Source organism: Ambystoma mexicanum, chromosome 8, assembly GCF_040938575.1.
Source record: "Ambystoma mexicanum isolate Mex_15411 chromosome 8, UKY_AmexF1_1, whole genome shotgun sequence".
Lineage (NCBI taxonomy): Eukaryota > Metazoa > Chordata > Amphibia > Caudata > Ambystomatidae > Ambystoma > Ambystoma mexicanum.
Genome location: NC_090929.1, coordinates 463,631,810 through 463,649,645, shown reverse-complemented (window position 1 = coordinate 463,649,645; position 17,836 = coordinate 463,631,810). Strand labels below are relative to the sequence as shown.

The window sequence follows — 17,836 nt, the reverse complement described above, 5'->3', positions numbered from 1 at the left end:
AGAGGCTGCAAACGCTGCTGCCATGAGCTAAATGGGGAGAAGATGGCGGGCGGGGGAGGTGGCCATTAGGTGGCTCGGAACGCGCGCTAACATCGGGAGACGCAGCCCGCGTTTCAAGCCTCCTGATTGGCTGGCTCATGGTGGTACAAGCCCATCTTGGCTGAAGGATGAGTTTGCTGGGATAACTTTAGAGCAAAGCGCTACGCGCTGGGTGTGAATTACTTTAACGGTCCGGGAGCATTACAGGCATGCCCCACCCCTTCGCCCTCTTGACTTAATATCCTTCAACTCTTAGTTGCTGTTAGTCACTAGAGTTAAAGGCACCGCTCTTGGACTGTGCAGGTGGAAGATCACAGGCTTCCTTCAAATGTTAGAGGGGCATTAGTGTCACACTGCTCGAGTTTATGACGCCCCGCTACCGCAGACCGCATCTCACTTTTCTCTGGTCTTCAGTCGCGCAAGCGTCCCACCAGTCCAAGAGCAGCGTGCTTTCATACAGACCAGCCAAAGAAAAAAACACAACTGGTCAGAATTGCTGTGCAACTAACAGCCATGCGATTATGCATCACACAGCTGTTGAGCTAGGACTACAACTCATCACCGAGCACCCCAAGCATTCCAGTGAAATACTCTGACCCTCAGGGTCTAGGATTCCTGGTTGCTACCAGCACTCTGTGCTCCACGAGGCCTCAAAATGACAACATATCACAAATACATTTAAAACGTAAATGTCCTCTGGTGAAACGAATGGGCAGATGCAGGTTTGCATTCTCGCCAGCAGAGGGCAGAGCTCGCCCATCTGATTGGTATGCAGTGTTGCGAGCTGCTGAAAACAATCGTTGGCTAAACGATACTTTTTTTCACCCACTGTCTAACACTTTTCCCACGTATTCTAGGACTGGGGTTTGTTTATATATTTGAACCAGTGCTAAATTTTGCTGGGAAAGGTATTTAGTGGGTGGGCAGGCCCCCACAATTAAAATATTCGTTATTTTAATATTCGTTTGAATCACATGTGAATCCAGGCCATTCACTATTATGTGAGAGGTCGTTTTTAATCCTCTTGATAATTCCCAGGCCAAGTGGAGCATCCTTCCCCCCTCCCCCACTGAAATGAAATGACAATGGGAGATTGTTTGTTGGATGCCAGCAGCACCCCCGTTTTCTGCTAGCTGACTCTTGCCATCATGCGCATAAGTGCATGCGCCTCGAGGCGCTTGTATGAGTAGATTTTGTAGAAGATTGGCACCGCTATGCATCTGGGCTGCTGGGCTCTCGCCACTGTGTTAAAGCTGGCACATTTTGGACTTGTTTTATTTAATGCTTTCTGAGACAAAACAGGGATTTTTTTAAAAGTACTGTTTTGTATCCATTTCGCAGTGGGGTGGGGGGGTCGACTGGCATATTGCACCAACCTGGCGAATAGGCTACGGCGGATGTTGGATTTCATTGCGACCTTTGGATGTCTTTGCGACCTTGCCATGCTAGGCTCTGATTGTTGCGACTGCCTCTATAACTCAAGATGTCGATTTAAACGATTGAGTGCATAAGAGCAACCAGACGGTTTACCATTTGATGCAACCTTTCCCGGAGGCAGGCCGGTATAGAAGGAGAGGGTGAGATCTGGCTTGGAGGAGGCAGCCGGTATAGAAGGAGAGGGAGAGATCTGGCTTGGAGGAGGCAGGCCGGTATAGAAAGAGAGGGTGAGATCTGGCTTGGAGGAGGCAGGCCGGTATAGAAGGAGAGGGTGAGATCTGGCTTGGAGGAGGCAGGCCGGTAGAGAAGGAGCTACCTGGCTGGGAGGAGGAGGCACGTCGGTATATAATAAGAGGGAGCGATTTGGCTGGGAGGAGGAGGCAGGCCGGTATAGAAGGAAAGGGTGCGATCTGGCTGGGAGGAGGAGGCAGGCCGGTATATAAGGAGAGGGCGTGATCTGGCTTGGAGGAGGCAGCCCGGTATAGAAGGAGAGGGTGCGATCTGGCTGGGAGGAGGCAGCCCGGTATAGAAGGAGAGGGAGCGATCTGGCTGGGAGGAGGCAGCCTGGTATAAAATGAGAGGGCGAGATCTGGCTTGCAGGAGGCAGGTCGGTATAGAAGGAAAGGGAGCAATCTGGCTGGGAGAAGGAGGCAGGCCGGTATAGAAGGAGAGGGTGCGATCTGGCTGGGAGGAGGAGGCAGGCCAGTATAGAAGGAGAGGGAGCGATCTGGCTGGGAGGAGGAGGCAGGCCGGTATATAAGGAGAGGGAGGAGGAGGCAGGCCGGTATAGAAGGAGAGGGTGCGATCTGGCTGGGATGAGGAGGCAGTCCGGTATATAAGGAGAGGGAGGAGGAGGCAGGCCGGTATATGAGGAGAGGGAGCGATCTGGCTGAAAGGATGCATAGCATGAAACTTCCAAAGCACACCCCATTTTCATCAGTTTCTGTTATTTTGTCCATAAAAAGATCTCCATTGATAATGACTCGAGGCTCCGAGATATTGTGGAGATATAAACGTAACCTTCACATCCATAGAGATCCCAAAAACAAAGGAGGGTAATCCAACTTATATCGAAGTTCATTCAAATGCAAATTGGATGGCCCATTTTAGATTCTTGGGGAGAAGGTATTTACGAGTATTTAAATATTAGAGTAGGGTCTGTCTGCTTCCCTGCATGCTTTGCTGTGGAGCGTGCTCAGAAGCGGGAGCCGCCTCTCTGGTGCTCTGCTATTGTGCGTCACGGTGGGCCCTATACATCGTTAAGTGACTGCAGCTTTTTGATTTAATGCCCGGGTGTAATTCGGGTGAAATAATACACCTGAGGACTATCCTAGTGGGTGTGGGGGGGAGGGGGTCAGCAGTACATGTGTTATAAATTCGGGGAAGTTGTTTTTGGGTGCAGCTTGGGGACTGTTGGTTGGTTCTGCTGCAAGTTCCATTCAGCATTTTAGCAGTTTTGACAGGTGTGTGTCAGTATTTTGCACGGTGAAGTCAACAGTGTTGCATTTCTAAAGGATCGACTGGGCTCTACCCAGACCCACATCGTGTAGCGTGTAGTTGCCACACACAGGAGTTGCATTGCACTTACCTATGGGGGAGCTCGATCATTCAGTGTCTCCCCCCCCCCCCTTCGATTGGGCTTTTCTGCTTTACTTGGGTCGATTCCTCTTACCCCTACAGTCTGCACCCCGGGACCAAATCGGAAACTGGGTCATTTGAGGTTTGGCACTAGTATGGCTACACATCCAGTTACACTGGTGCGCTAGGATTCACTTCAATGTGAACATTCCTTTTTCCTAGCCCGCGGAAGTGTCTCCCTCTCAAATACATGTAGGAATTACAGACCGCCGTCCAGCTCATACTCGCGATACAGGCTGGACCAGGGCTGGAGAGTGCAGGTTGCAAGCTATTGGCCAGGCCCGAGGGGTGGCTTCCTCCCTCGGTTGTCCATGCGGGGCACCATTTCTTGCTCGCTAGGAGTCGGTGTCACTGGTGAATAGCTGGTGGCGAGTGCACATGTTCACGCCTGTGCTAGACGCTTGCACACTCGAGCTCCTAAGCTTAAAGCCCAACGATGTGCTTAACATTAGGTGTACTCCTTTCTACTACACACACAGTTCTTCACCCTACATGCCTATTGATCCTGCACATCTACACCAACCGCATACATTGGCCACCACATTTTCCTACCCCATCACAATGTAACCATTTAAGGACACTGCAATCCCTCTTTAGTCTCATTCAGCAAATCCACCAGTGAATTAGAGCCAATGCATAGCCCGGCCAACCTGCCACTAGACTTCAATCCATCGTGCCTCCCCTCCCCCACTGTCCTCATGGTTCCCCCATGTATACACCTACACAGGTCCAACTCGTGGCGCCAACACCTCCATCAGCTGGCTTGGCACATCCAGGTCCCTCCCTTGATACAGAGGTGGTATTTCTTACAAAAGACCTGGAACGCCTCCAGGCTACCAGGGCCCGCTTGAGCACCTCTCAAGTCCACTGTGCAACCAATCACCAACATTATCTAGCAGCATCTTTGGCAGGTCTAGATTCTGCCATCACAGTACGTTTCTGCTTGAAACGGAGTTGCACGTCCCGGGATTCCTTCCCTCATGAATACCAATAACTATCCTCCGTTATGACACACGCATCCCTACGATAACAACCCCATCGCACCTATTCGCATTTTCCCTTCACATCTGTCGGCCCCATTGCCCACTGCCTCTTGCCCATCGCCTCCACCCTTAACTTTACCATCTCCTATCAACTCCTTCCCTAGACCTACGCTTTTATATCAAAAGGTTCAGGCCTGGCAACCGAGGGTCACAATACACTAACACTCAGCCAAGGCCAGAATCGGCAAGACCACTAGACTGGGGACAAGTGCAGTATGAATATTGGACAATATAAGCCTGCCTGCTAGTAGAATCTCAAACCCAAAGCCGTTTTTATGCATTAACCAGAAGAAAAAGAAAAAAAAAAAAAAAAAGTGTCCAATGTTGACCAATTGTTCTTGCACTTGCTCTGCCTCCTAGAAAGGCCCCCCATGCGAGAGGTGGTAGCATTAGCTGCGCCCACTCATTGTTGCTGGTATGAGTTGCTTGTAATTCCTTCACTTGCCACCGGTGCTGCTGTTGCGCAGGCTTTTCTTCAATGTGCGGCCAGCCTTTTACTCTTTTCATTTCCTTTATAAAGTGCCCACATGTCCCACCACTGCCACTTTGTAGCGCTAACATCAGCAACAGGCAAGCAAACGTCAAGGAGCAAGGGGCGGATTTTAGAAAGTTAGAACTTGCCTTCTGAGGATCCGGAGTTAGTGTTCCCAACAGAGCTTGCTTCCGCCTGTGGATGGTGGTTCCCTATCCCTCTTTGGGTGGGAGCGCGTGAGATTAGTAATTCAGGAGTACAATAACTGACCTCCAAAGGCTGCTTGGAAGAGGAAGGTCTTCAAGGCTATTTTGAAGGTCGGCAGGCTGGGCTGCAATAGAAGATGGGCGTCCAAGGCAGGCTACAGGAGCGGGGATATTCCTCTGGGTTTCGGTTTACTTTCATATCTCGGGCCCTAAAAGATCCTTCAATTACTCCAGGGTAAAAAATACATCCCCTACTCGCAACACCCCCTTGGTCAACCAAAGAACAGCCAGTTCCTTTGGCCACAAACACGTTGAAGGGCGAGGACTACTGGACCTTGTTGCTTTTGATAGTCTTTTGAGGCCATTGTTACTACAGTATGGTCAATCTCTTTAGGCATACGTTCATTCAACCATATGCCGTTCCTGTGTTGAAGTGGGGTGGCAATGTTCACAGAAGGCACTTTTGTATTAGCGATTCGGGGAGGTAGACTTCAATCCCTTGCACCTCCTTTCTGCAGACATGTATGACCAAAGTCCTTTATTGGACTCAAACACCACCTGCTAATTTTTCCCAAATAATCGCCGCTTTCTGAGAAAATAGACCCTTGGTTCGATGTCACAGTGTGATCAGCGGAACATTTTTTGCGTTTGGGTTCCTTAAACCTTTTTCTGTATCCTCCTACATACGTCGCACTCACACCAATTATGTGCAAAAGAGATTCAACAGAATATTTGTCCATCCACATGAATCTGCAATGGCACCAGTGGCAAAAAAAAGTCTTTTTTTTTACTGTTTAAGATCAAAGATAAGTTCAAGACCGACGTGTACCAACAAAAATTTAGTAGTTCTTAAGCAATCTGTCGACAAAACCCGAAACTCCACACTAGCGTATCTCCAGTGATTATGGCAATCTCTAGGCCTGCCTAGGTTCGGACTGGCGGGTCGTTTCCAGCCATGCCTGCTCCCTGATGCATGTGTGATTGCCATTCACACCCTGGGGTTCTTCTGGGGTGCAGATGTTTTTCCCCCCTCAGGAGATGGGCTGCATGTATTGTGCAACGGCAAAATACAGAAGAAAAAAAACAAGATGGCCGCCGCCGCCATAGGAACAAAGACTAAGTACCATTTCCATGGCGACCGGGAGTATCGCTGGGTCCGGAGCACAAAGCTGTAGTCTAGCAGGTAAGTGGGGAGGGGGTGGGGAAAGGTTATGTTTTGGGGGATTGAGAAGGGAGGGTGGGGAGGCAACAGGGAGAGGCTCTCTGTTGAATCCCCACAATCAAGATGGCTCCACCTGAAGAAGGGTTTTGAGTGGCTGGAAAGAGCAGGCGGTATACAGTGTATTCTCACCTGCTCTTCCAGCCAGCCGATTGTGTGAGCACCCTTTCCCCTGGGGCAAATTGATTTTCTTCACCTTTTTTGTTCCAGATTTGTAAGCATTCTACATATTTTGTTAGAATGTTTATTCCACGACGGAGCATGAAGGTGGGCCAAATAACCCAAAAATGGCTGTAAGGCACAGCTCGGTCAGACAAGCGCCAAATTAATGCCAACTATTTATTCTTTTGCAAAAACACGGACAATGATGTTGGCTCCAACCACTAGAGGTAGTATGTCAACCTAACACGGATTCGCACCGATAAACTACCAATCGGAAATGTCTTGGGAGAGTAGACTGTTCAAATGTGGCAGGAGGTGCCCGGGGTATTTAGGATTCCCCCACCCATGGATGAGAGTAAATGACTTTGGGCTATTTTGGACCCTTTGGCATTCCTCGCCCCCGCAACCACCCTTCCTGTGACTGTCACCAAGCCAAGCCATCAGCAGTGAAATCTAACCATTGAAGCACAGAGTTTGATGAGGCCAGACCCTGCCCTCCTCCCCCGTGTGTGGTCAATTACAATCAACACACCGCAGAGCAAAATAGGACAGCAAATTGGGGCTGATAATCAAGTCCTGATTTCATGCACTTAGCGGTCGATTCATGCAAACTCAATATCATGCTCCTGCAATGATTCTGATGACGTTTTCTAACATTTCTTCACTTGCACTCGTCCACACCTGCAGCACTGGCCTGACGCCCCAAGAAGGCTGCTGTAGGGTGTGGACGAGCTTGAAGACGCTCCTCAAAACTGCAATTTAGGGTGGGCGTCAGCGCTGCGTGGAACTGAACACTGTTTAACCTCAGCGATGCAAACAAACGGTCCCAAACTAGGTAACAACGCTGCACCTTTACTCACTGGAGAAAATGGGAAGCGCTGGATGCAAGTGATGACACTGAAGGATGGGCGCAAGGCACTGTGGGTAACAGACAGGGGTGACTTACCAGCATTAATCCTCCTATGTTCTATAGGCAGCAAGAAGAGAAGAAGAAGAAAAAAACACTGTTAGGGAACAAAAGCAGACGAACAAACAAAAAACACAGACAGCTCAACACCCACTGCCAGCCGAGCTGGATCCAGAAACTACCAGGCCAAGTGGCCGAGTGCTTCTTAGTAAGTAAACATGGCACGTACCATTATGTCCTCTTCTGAAAATACACTACATACATGACCGACATTTCCTCCAGTTACTGTTGTTTTATTCAACTTTTTTTGGGTGAACTAGTTAGGTGCCACTCGCATCCCTTTAACAAACAAACACAAGTGAGAGCAGACTGACCTATGAAAGACTTGTGTATAGGCGCGTTATAAATGCCAAATCATATGCGCTCCAGAAGAGCACTTGTACCTCCCAGATACTGGTCATTACCAGTAGATTTCCTCGTGAAACTTGCTCAGCCTACAAACACTACCATTCAATATAGTCCGTTGCTACATGCAATGCCATCAACAAAAGCCTGCAAGCCAAAGATACAAGTCTGAGTGAAGCAAGGGTGATTAACGAGCTCCAAGGGTCTCTAACCTGCTATTGTGGCCCGCAGCTGGAAATTATAAGGTAAATAGCAGCTGGACCAGCTGCTAGAGTTCTGGGTTTTCATTTTGGGAAATATGTTCTCAAAAAGAGGCCCTTTTCTATTCCAATGACGGAGGAAGCAACATCATGACGTGAGAAGCCACTGAGGTAATAGGCTGCAGCCGGATCCGCCAGCAGATGAAAGGCAAGTTTGAAAAAATATGTTGGGTGTTCAACTGAGGCTCAGCTAGCTATACTGGCTCAGCTAGCTATACCGGCTCATCTAGCTATACTGGCTATCACATCGGCTGAGATGCACCATCTGGGTGCCAACTACTACCTATTGCGGTGACCGCTGGCAGTATGGCCACATATTTTCATTGAACAATGTGAGGTTGAAGGTCTTGCTGCTGCCAGCAGACAGCAACAGACCAGAAAAAAAGGAACGACTCAGACCCCCTTATGGGACCCACCGGCACATGAGAGGAACCCCAGGGGGTGTCAGGCGGAGGGTAGAACAAAATCTCGCTCTTATGGCAAGTTAGGTGTGGGGGTAAGGGGAGGATAGGACACAACGAAGGTTTAATCCCTATTTTAGTGCTGACCTGTTCGTGATTTACAAGTCTACTTTTAGAGGAGGAGGGGCAGTGCAGTGGGCACATTGGGCAGAGCATCCCCTCCCTGTAAAAGCAGAACCAGGTAGTAATTGCCCAACTAAAACGTGCACTGGCAAGACCCCTAAACCTAGAGCCACGCAGGACAGGGCAGTTCTTCAAGGCATACAGCCACAGCTCATAAGGTGTGTGAGATTGGTGGGTTGGAGGCGGAGTCAATTAGTGCAAGATTTAACTCCTGGTAACGTCCCAATTCAGGGTGGTCCCAGGCCCGTGTCAGCTCAGTGCCTGCCCCCTCCACAATAAGTCGCATTTATCTCAATCCTACTGCGGTGGTGGGTGAGTGCTGACGTTTAAAGGGGCACGGGAGTGACGGGATAAAGACACAAAACAGCTTCCCTGATAGCCTTGGAAATGTGCTGAAGCAAAAAAAGAATAAAAAAACTGCGCTGAAGCAGCGGCGGCCACAGGGAGGCCGGGGAGAAACTGTCCAATAGGGAGGCCTCCCGCTGCGAATGGTCCGGCACTTATCTCCCTCCCAAGCAGGCCGCAGCTTCCGAATATCCCAGGAATGCATGCCTGACATCGGCAGCCACCAACCCTCCCCACGCCACGGCAGCACACTCCCACCTGTTCCCAGGCCGCGAAACAGAGCACAAGCTGCTCCCAGCGGAGAGCAGTGCGCTATGCAAACAATGGCTGCAGCTGAGGGCCATGCGCACGCCTCCCCTGGGACCCAGGAAGTGACGCACGCTGACCCCGGATGTGGGAGCCGGCACCACCATCGGGTCACTTGCCCTGGCTGGCAGCCCTATCCCCTTCTATAATCAGATGACGAAACCAACGCCGTTAAAGAAAGCCAGGCTAGGACTGGTCAGTCAAAGTTCGAAGGACTGGCACAACAGGCCCAACATATTGGCGCAAGTGGAGCCAAGTTTCAGAGTGCAAAAGTGGCTGCTGAGCACCTGGGTTGCTAATTAAGTGCCAAGGACGAGTACGCTTGTCCTTTTTGCGTAGACATGCATAATAGCCTGGCACTGAAGGAAGGAGGCACATCTGCCCACCCACAAACAGGCAGGGCCAGCTCATTCATCTGCATGATCAGGGCCGTGTGTGATGCTGGCAGCAGCATGGGTGTGGCGCGCAGCTCTACTCCCCGGTGCGGCACAACCTTTTCTTACATTTCCCTCTGCTAATCCTCAAACCTCTCAAATTTAAATCTAAATCATCTTCAGTTTGGACCAGTCCATCTTTTTGTCCAACTTTGCTCAACATGGGAGAGTAGAGATCTGCTGTAAAACTGTATGCTCAGCGTGCTGTAAAATACACCATTTAGTTAATGTTAACGTGAAAGGACATTTTTACCACACACTATCGCCACTGGAGTGGTCCCCTGCCGCAGTGGTGGCTCTGAAAGTGGAAGGGAGGGTGAGTTAGTGGAGGAAGCAGGAAAAGTACAAGAGTGCAGTGATGTGCTGTTGGCGGCCTCAGCCCAGTGGATCCCTTGGCTGGGCCTGGGGTGTTTGCAGTCGGTAGTCGTAGTGTACTGTTATGCGAGTCTATGGGCCTCATTACGAGTATGGAGGTAGCCATGGTGCTAGTCGCGCCATGGCTGCCTCCATACCGGGCTCCAATACCGGGTTCCTGCAATGAGGAATTACCGGGTCATTCCGACATTGGTGGACCCGGTAATTCCTCCTTGCAGGAACCCATACCCATTTGAGCCCCCATAGGGCTCAATGTAAATGGGGAGGGTGCTAATAACGGCACCGTTAATAACGGCCCATTATTAGCTCCCTCTTCCCCTCGCGGGACCCTCTAAGGGGTTCCCGCAAAGGGAACCTCGTAATCGATGCTCCCGTAATGAAGGGTGCCGGTCCCGTACCGGCACCCTTCGTTACGGGAGCGCCAGGGTTATCATGAGGCCCAATGTGTGTTTTTTGTTTTGTTGCAATGTAGTGAAGTTTGTGCCGTTTGTTGTGCTGTAGGTTTGGAGTTTGAGAGGTGCATGCAGAGGGGGAAATTGTTAGTGGAGTTGGTTAGTTGGCATCTCTATCCTGAATTGAGGCGCTGGGCTTGGGTAGTCTCCCCTGATGCGCCTCTGTCCTGATCTGGGCCATTTAGCACAAGTGTTACTAAATATTCCTTATGGGGGATCCACCAACCCTCTGACCCCCTTCTAAAATTGTTTTTAATCGACAAAGGGTTGTCTAGTTTTAAAAACACGGTTACATGTGCGGTGTACCTTTAAATACATAAAATATGCAACATTTGCCTAAAAATACCCCTAACACAAAGCTTCTGGCCCTCTGTGTTTTAAAACCTACTCTTTGCCACACACTTAACCTATGTTTTAAGTTGCGGTTTTGGTGAGCTTCATTTAGAGCTCGCGCCTATTTTTTGCCCTAGTCGAGTGTCTAACAAGCTTGAGTTTTGCCATTTCTGTCCTGTGCCACCTATAGATAATCCAACCAAATACGACATGAATACAGATGTCCTCTTCAAAATAAAAACGAACCAAATTTTTAAATTTGAGGCCACAGTGATCATCACCTGCTCCACCACCAATCCAACCCTCGTCCCTTCACCCTCAATCCAACCCTCGTCCCTCCACCCTCAATCCAACCCTTGTTCTTCCACCCTCAATCCAACCCTTGTTCTTCCACCCACATTCCAACCCTCATCCCTTGACCCTCAATCCAACCCTCATTCCGCAACCCTCGTCCCTCCACCCTCAATCCAACCCTCGTCCCTCCACCCTCAATCCAACCCTCGTCCCTCCACCCTCAATCCAACCCTCGTCCCCCCCACCCTCAATCCAACGCTTGTCTCTCCACCACCTATCAAACCCTTGTTCCTCCACCACCAAACCAACCCTTGTTCCTCCACCACCAATCCAAACGTCGTTCCTTCCTGCGCAAGGATTCCAACCCATCATCACCTTTCCACCATTCCAACCCATATCCCTCAACTATCAATCCAACCCTCGTCCCACAACCACCAATCCAGGTCCTAGCCCTCCACTGATCTAACCTTCAGCCCTCCATCCTCAACAAACAATTTAACACCCAGTTCTCGGCTCTGTACCTTCATCGTTACAACCCCCCTATCTCTTCATATTCTATTGGTGATCTTACCACAGGCACTTCAAAAGACCCTGCATGCCATCCAAGTTGCCACCCTTCAACACTACACGTCTAGCTCCTAGCCCTCCACTAACAATGGATCACTGAACCCTCCACAAGCACTATCTCTCTGCCCATCACCCAGTACCAGCATCCTAGCTCCTAGACCTCCATATGCACATTGTTTTTGGGAATTAGTTATTCCATTGGGTTCTGGAATGTACAGTGCCGAAGCTCCCCTGATCTCTAACCTTGGACCACTTTAGAATCCAAGGCCCCGCATACCAGGTTTATCGGAGGTCTTTCGAGCTTTGTGGGAAAAAGAAGGTAATTTACAGACTGGTCCGTGCATCAACCCGTGGGATCCACACCTGGCCGTGCATCCTCTATTGATCTGTGCTTCAACTCTGTGTGGTCCTGCCCTCGGTTTTCATTGCTGTGGTTCAATATGTGCAACTATAGTGAACTGCCTGCATACCAATGAGTAGAAAGGATACACATGACAGACATAACAGCACGGGTGCATAATTACTCGGGTGCGAATGTATTTTTTTTCAAATAGAAAGTATTTTCTCTGTAAACAGGACGCCTCGCGGATTCCCGTTCACAGAGAGAAAATACCATACTAACATGGCTGCCATGGAATAGGAAGGAGCCCCTCTTCCATTTCCATGGCAGCCAAACGGAGTGGGGACAGGAGCTGCAGGAGCTGCGACGGCGGGTCCTACCGCTGCAGCAATCAGGTAAGTGGGATTGGGGATGGTGAAAAACAAAAAAAATTAAAAAAAAGCAGGATCGGTGAGGGGGAGTGGGGAATGGGTAGATGGCAAGTGAGGGGGAACCGGGGGCGGCTTGGAACGTCTGCTAACACTAGTATTGTCAGCCCACGTTGCTTGCCTCCCGATTGGCTGGCTCCCCGAACGAGGGTGCTAATGAAAGTAAAACGCAAACAATCTGAACCACTGTATAACAAAGGAGAGGTCACATGAACACCTGCCTTTTTCGCTTTACATGCCAGGGTGGCAGAGGTAACGGGCAGTGAGACTTGGGGGTGGGGGACGTAAGCCAAGGGCCATTTTCTTCCCATTTGAGGCCTTGCCTAGGATAGAGTGAGATGGCCACACAGGGCTGGACGCAGGTGCTGAAACAGGGAATAACACGTTCACGTTCTGATTAGGAGCGGTGAGGGTGCACACCTGGGGCATAACTCAGGAAGCTCTCGGACACACACAGGGGAGTGATCATTATGCCAGCACAAAGACAGAGCTGGAGTCAACTGCGTTAAAATAGATTTGGAAACAGCTGACCCTTCCTGCCACCGATATCTCCATATATGCACACACTTGTAAACGTGGCCCTTGTTATAGATGAAGAGGTAGTCATGGTTGAGCGCATACATCTGCACACAGACCAGCTGTGTAGCCATAGGTTTATGCAGGGCATCTTTATTGTACATATATACAAATACACATCAACCAGTTTCTCTTGTATATATATGCACAGTGGCACAGTAGACAGGACATAGATGCAGAGCAGCCCACAGGCCATCCTTGCATACCCAGCTCAGGTCCCCAACTGACATTCATAGAAAATTCACTCACAGACCCACTGAACATTCTCCTGAGCCGCTCATCATTCATGCATTAACATTCTAGGGGCATGCACTCCTGGCCAGTGACAATACAATACAAGACAGCATCATAACATAACACCTCCCTTCCATACAACAGGACACACCGCAACAGCCCTTCTCTTCCTAAGACTCTTCAAACCAAACTTGGTGTACATTAACTTCATACAGCATGAGGCAGGAGTACGGTCAGAAACCCCCACGCCATTCTAGTCAGCACCGATAGCATCCAAAAGGCAAGAGTGGCTGCCTTTCGCTCAGAAAAATAAATATATAGCTGAACAAAGTGTAATAACTGCGAGGCCGCTCTTTTCGGCCAGGTTTCAGGTGTCTGCGCGAGCTCTGCACTTTGCAATAGGAGCAAAGATTTTAAAGGTTGCCATGGAAACAGAGCTTTTCATACACAAATGCGCCCGCTCACGGAGGGCTTCCATTGGACTGGCACAAACGCGGGAACAATGCTAGTCTGAAAGAAGCATGTGACGGAATTGGAGGGGGCTCTGCTCAGTGTCGACTTAAATGAGCCATTCCACAAAACACAGAAGAATGCGGCAGATGTCAACATGACCGAATCCGTCATCTCTTCAAGACAAGCTCAGCGATCAAAAACTGAAATTCGGAAAAGCGCACCCGCGGTCACGTCCAGTGTCATGGGCGATACCACGTATTAAAGAGGGGCAGAAAAGTGATAAGGCCTAAAAGCCACATCCCGAACAATGCAGACAAAGACAGAGAATGAGACGGTCCCGGACTAATTAGACCAGGGGTTCATTGTTAACACCCACATGAATGTCAAAGAGCAAATAAATTGTATTACAATTTTTTCACATTTCTAGCTAGTAACTACTGCCTCCAAGTATGACTCTTTTACAACACACCATCTCTCACTCACCCCATAACGTCATCTCCTTCCTCGTACCTGTAGAGGAGCAGGTAGACCCATTATCACTACCTCCCGCCCCCTCGCCTCCATCATACTGGAACAGCAGGAGAAGAGCCCATCCCAATACTGCGTCAAGTTTATGAGAGAAGGTATGCACTCAGACAACTATATCGAATGTGCCCTCGCATTGAGAGGGTGGAAGGATGTCTGCACACACCATTGGACATCAAAGAGTTATAAGTAAAATCTGGAGAGTGGCGTTATGAGGGAAAGATACAAAGACGCACTGAAACGATATGAAAATACTTAAGAATGAATATGTAACTAGAACAAGAGAACCATAATTGAAAACGAAGAAATCATATATGCAAAGATAAAGTAACCAGCTGATTAGTAAGTGCATCCATGGAGAAATGCAAGGTAGATGAAACATATAGAAGCTTGCTGCAGAAGAAAACATAACATGGCTAGAGAGGCCATAATGGAAAGATGGACATCGGACTCGTATTAAAAGCAATCAAGCTACCTCAGAAACAATCCAAGGCTGCAGAGTCAGGAGGTGCTGGAAAACAGCTTTGTGTGAGGAATAAAGAGGAGTCTATTGGCCTCGGATCAAGGATGCTATATGTTATGTTATGTTATTTTGCATTTATATAGCGCCTTATATACCATTGGTATGGTCTGAAGACACTGGTAGGTTGAACGCCTTTGGGAACCGAAGTTCAGATCAGTAGAGGGGGTAGAGAGAGTCAAAGGTGCGTGTGGGCACCAGGTATGTGTGCAGCTTGTGCGGTAATTGTGTAAAAGCTGCTTCTTAGCGGTAGGTGTGGTGATTGAGGGGTCAGGAATATGTGTTTGTTCTGGCAGGATTTATCCAGACCGGATGTGGCTGCGTTAGGCCTGAATAGAACTCCTGGCTGGGAGTGTGAAACCAGCAGTGTTTACATAGAATGATGTGGAGTATGTGGCGGTTGTTGGTATGAGAACAGTTATACCGAATGGTGTCATAGTATCTCTGTGTTCTAGTTGAGTGGTGGTGTAAGGAGAGAGTAAGCATATGGTGGGTTATATGATCATTCAAACGTTTTCTACATTCCAAACTATATTATGTACTTCACAACATCTGTTCCATGCACACCTATCGACTCCATGCCTCCAAGCTCTTCCCCACATTCCGGTCTCTTCACACACTCATGCGTTCAGTTCGCCCTGCGCGATCCAGTCCGCCCCGCGCACTCCAGTCTGGACCACGCATGCTCTACGCAATCACCCGTTCTATGCAACTTGTCCGCTCTACGCAGCTCATCCGTTCGCTCCAGGCACTCATCCGCTTTATGCCCTTACACGCAATACGCATTCATCCCCTCTACGCACTCATCCCCTCTGCGCACCCATCTCTTCTGTGCACCCATCCTCTCTGCGTACCTGTCTCTTGTGCGCATTCACCTCCTCTACGCACTCGTCCCCTCTACGCACTCGTCCCCTCAAGGCACTCGTCCCCTCTTCTACGCACTCTTCACCTCTACGCACTCGCCCCCTCTAGGCACTCGTCCCCTCAATGTACCCCTTTTTCCATATGCACTCATTCGCTCATATGCACTCGTCTGTTTTATATATCTGCCGGCCTTACTCACTAGTCTGTTCTATGCAGTCCTTCACACTACACATTCTTCTGCTCAGCTCGTCCATTCCGCTCATCTATCTGTTCCTCGCACTCTGCATGCATTCGGAATTCAACCGTTCTACATGCTTATCTGTTTTACGCACTCACTCGGTCAGTGTAACTCATCCGCTCTAGGTGTTTGTCCACTTTAACCCATCACGTGTACTACACCTTTGTCTGCTCTATGCATTCACCCACCCTACGCAATCATCTGCTCTCTGCACTCACCCCTTCCCTGCACTCACCCGTTCCCTGCACTCACCCGTTCCCTGCACTCACCCGCTCCCCTGCACTCACCCGCTCCCCTGCACTCATCCGCTCCCCTGCACTCATCCGCTCCCCTGCACTCATCCGCTCTATGCATCTATGCACCCGCTCCCCGTGCTCATCCGCTCCCCGCGCTCATCCGCTCTATGCATCAATGCATCCGCTCCCTGTGCTCATCCTCTCCCCGCGCACATCAGCTTTATGCACTCATCGCTTTCCACGCATTAACAGCATTATTCTGTTCTACATATTCCGCTCTATACACACATCCACTCTGGACCCTCATCCGCTCTGGACCCTCATCCGCTCTGGACCCTCATCCGCTCTACACACTCATCCTGTTTGCACATTCATCTTCTCAGCGTTCTACACATTCTTCCGCATTTACCCAGTCTACACACTCATCTGCTCTCCGCACTTCTGCGTTCTATGCTCATCTCTGTACTTACGCACTCATCTGCTCTATGAATTCATCCATTCTGCAGACCCAGCCGCTCTACACACTCATGCGCTCTACATACTCACCCGCTCTATACACTCTACATGTCTACACACTAATCCGATCTATACATTCATCTGCTAACCGCATTCATCAGGTCAGCGCGTTCATCCGTTTCACATGTTTCATCGCTTCTAACGATTTCATCCACTCCATTCATTCTTCATGCATTACATTCTTTTCATTGATTTAAATCAGTTTTGTACGATTTATTCTTCTTATTCACTTCACTGCTTTGCTCTACTTTACTCGCTCTATTCTATTTGTCTTTTTAGTTCATATTAATGGTTGTTAGATGTCGATTTCTCGCAACTGGTAGTTTGTTGGATTGGTGTCTTTGAGGTGCTTTTATTCTGTTTGGGTCATTTCGCGGAATGGTCGGTTCTAGGGGAAGAGCCAGGTTTTCAGCAGTTTGCGGAAAGACATTAGATCCTCGGGTTGGCGGGTGTGGGGTGGGAGTGTGTTCCAGAGTGTGGGGGCCAAGGCTGGGAATGATGATCCGCCTAACCTGACTGATTTTGTCTTAGGGATGACTAGGAGGCCGGCTGAGCTTGATCTTAGAGTGCGTTGGGGGTGATAGGGTTTTAGCTTGTTTTGAAGATATTGAGGTCCGGTTTTATGCACTGCTCGATGGGAGATGCATAAGGTTTTGAAAGTCACCCTTTGGGCCACTGGAAGCCAGTGCAGAGTCTTACGGGCCGGGGAGATGTGGTCTCTTGGGCCGAGGGCAAGTAGCAGTTTGGCTGCAGCGTTTTGTGCCCTTTGAAGTTTATTTAGTTGGTAAGCATGGAGTCCGAGGTAGAGGGAGTTTGCGTAGTCGAGTCTTGATATAACAATTGATTGGACTGCAGAGAGTCTGTTGGGAAAGGAGAGATATGGAAAGATATGCCTAAGGGTTTTAAGGTGGTAGTGGCATGACTTTGAGACGTTGTTGACTTGGTGCGAGAGTGTTAGGTCAGAGTCAAGCGTGCATCCAAGGTTTTTCACTGCGTTAGAGGGGGTCGGCGAGTTGCCCATGGTGATGGCCAGGGTAGTGGGTGTGGAAAAGTTTGGAGTTGCCACATACCATGATTTCAGTTTTGGAGGGGTTTAACAGGAGGTGGCTTTGGGTCATCCAGAGCTCTATGTCAACGAGGCAGGAGGCGAGGTCAGGTCGGGAGTTGGGTTTTGCGTTCAGGAGTTTTAGAATTAGTTGAGTGTCATCAGCGTAGTTGTAACACAGGATGTTGTGCGAGCGGATTATTGGTGGGAGGGTGATTGAGTATAGATTGAACAGGAGGGGCAGATAGGCATGCTCCTTGTGGGACTCCCGTGTCGACTGGTCGGGCTTGGGAGGAATAGGTGGAGAGTATCGTTATTCGGTACCTATCTTTGAGGAATGAAGCTATCCATTTAAGAGCGGTTCCACGAATTCCTAGGGAGTG

At 49.4% G+C, this 17,836-nt stretch overlaps 1 protein-coding gene across 5 annotated transcripts in view; it reads right to left on the bottom strand.

The window, feature by feature from the left end:
• Nucleotides 1-17,836, bottom strand: part of AGRN (agrin) — an 835,885-nt gene that overhangs the window by 515,360 nt on the left and 302,689 nt on the right. For 3 of the 5 annotated variants that reach the window (XM_069610068.1, XM_069610071.1, XM_069610069.1), the window contains exon 3: nucleotides 7,163-7,183. The exons of the other annotated variants lie outside the window; for them this stretch is intronic. In XM_069610068.1, coding sequence (XP_069466169.1) covers nucleotides 7,163-7,183 — 21 coding nt within the window. The remainder of the gene's footprint in view (nucleotides 1-7,162; nucleotides 7,184-17,836) is intronic. 5 annotated transcript variants of the gene reach the window in all.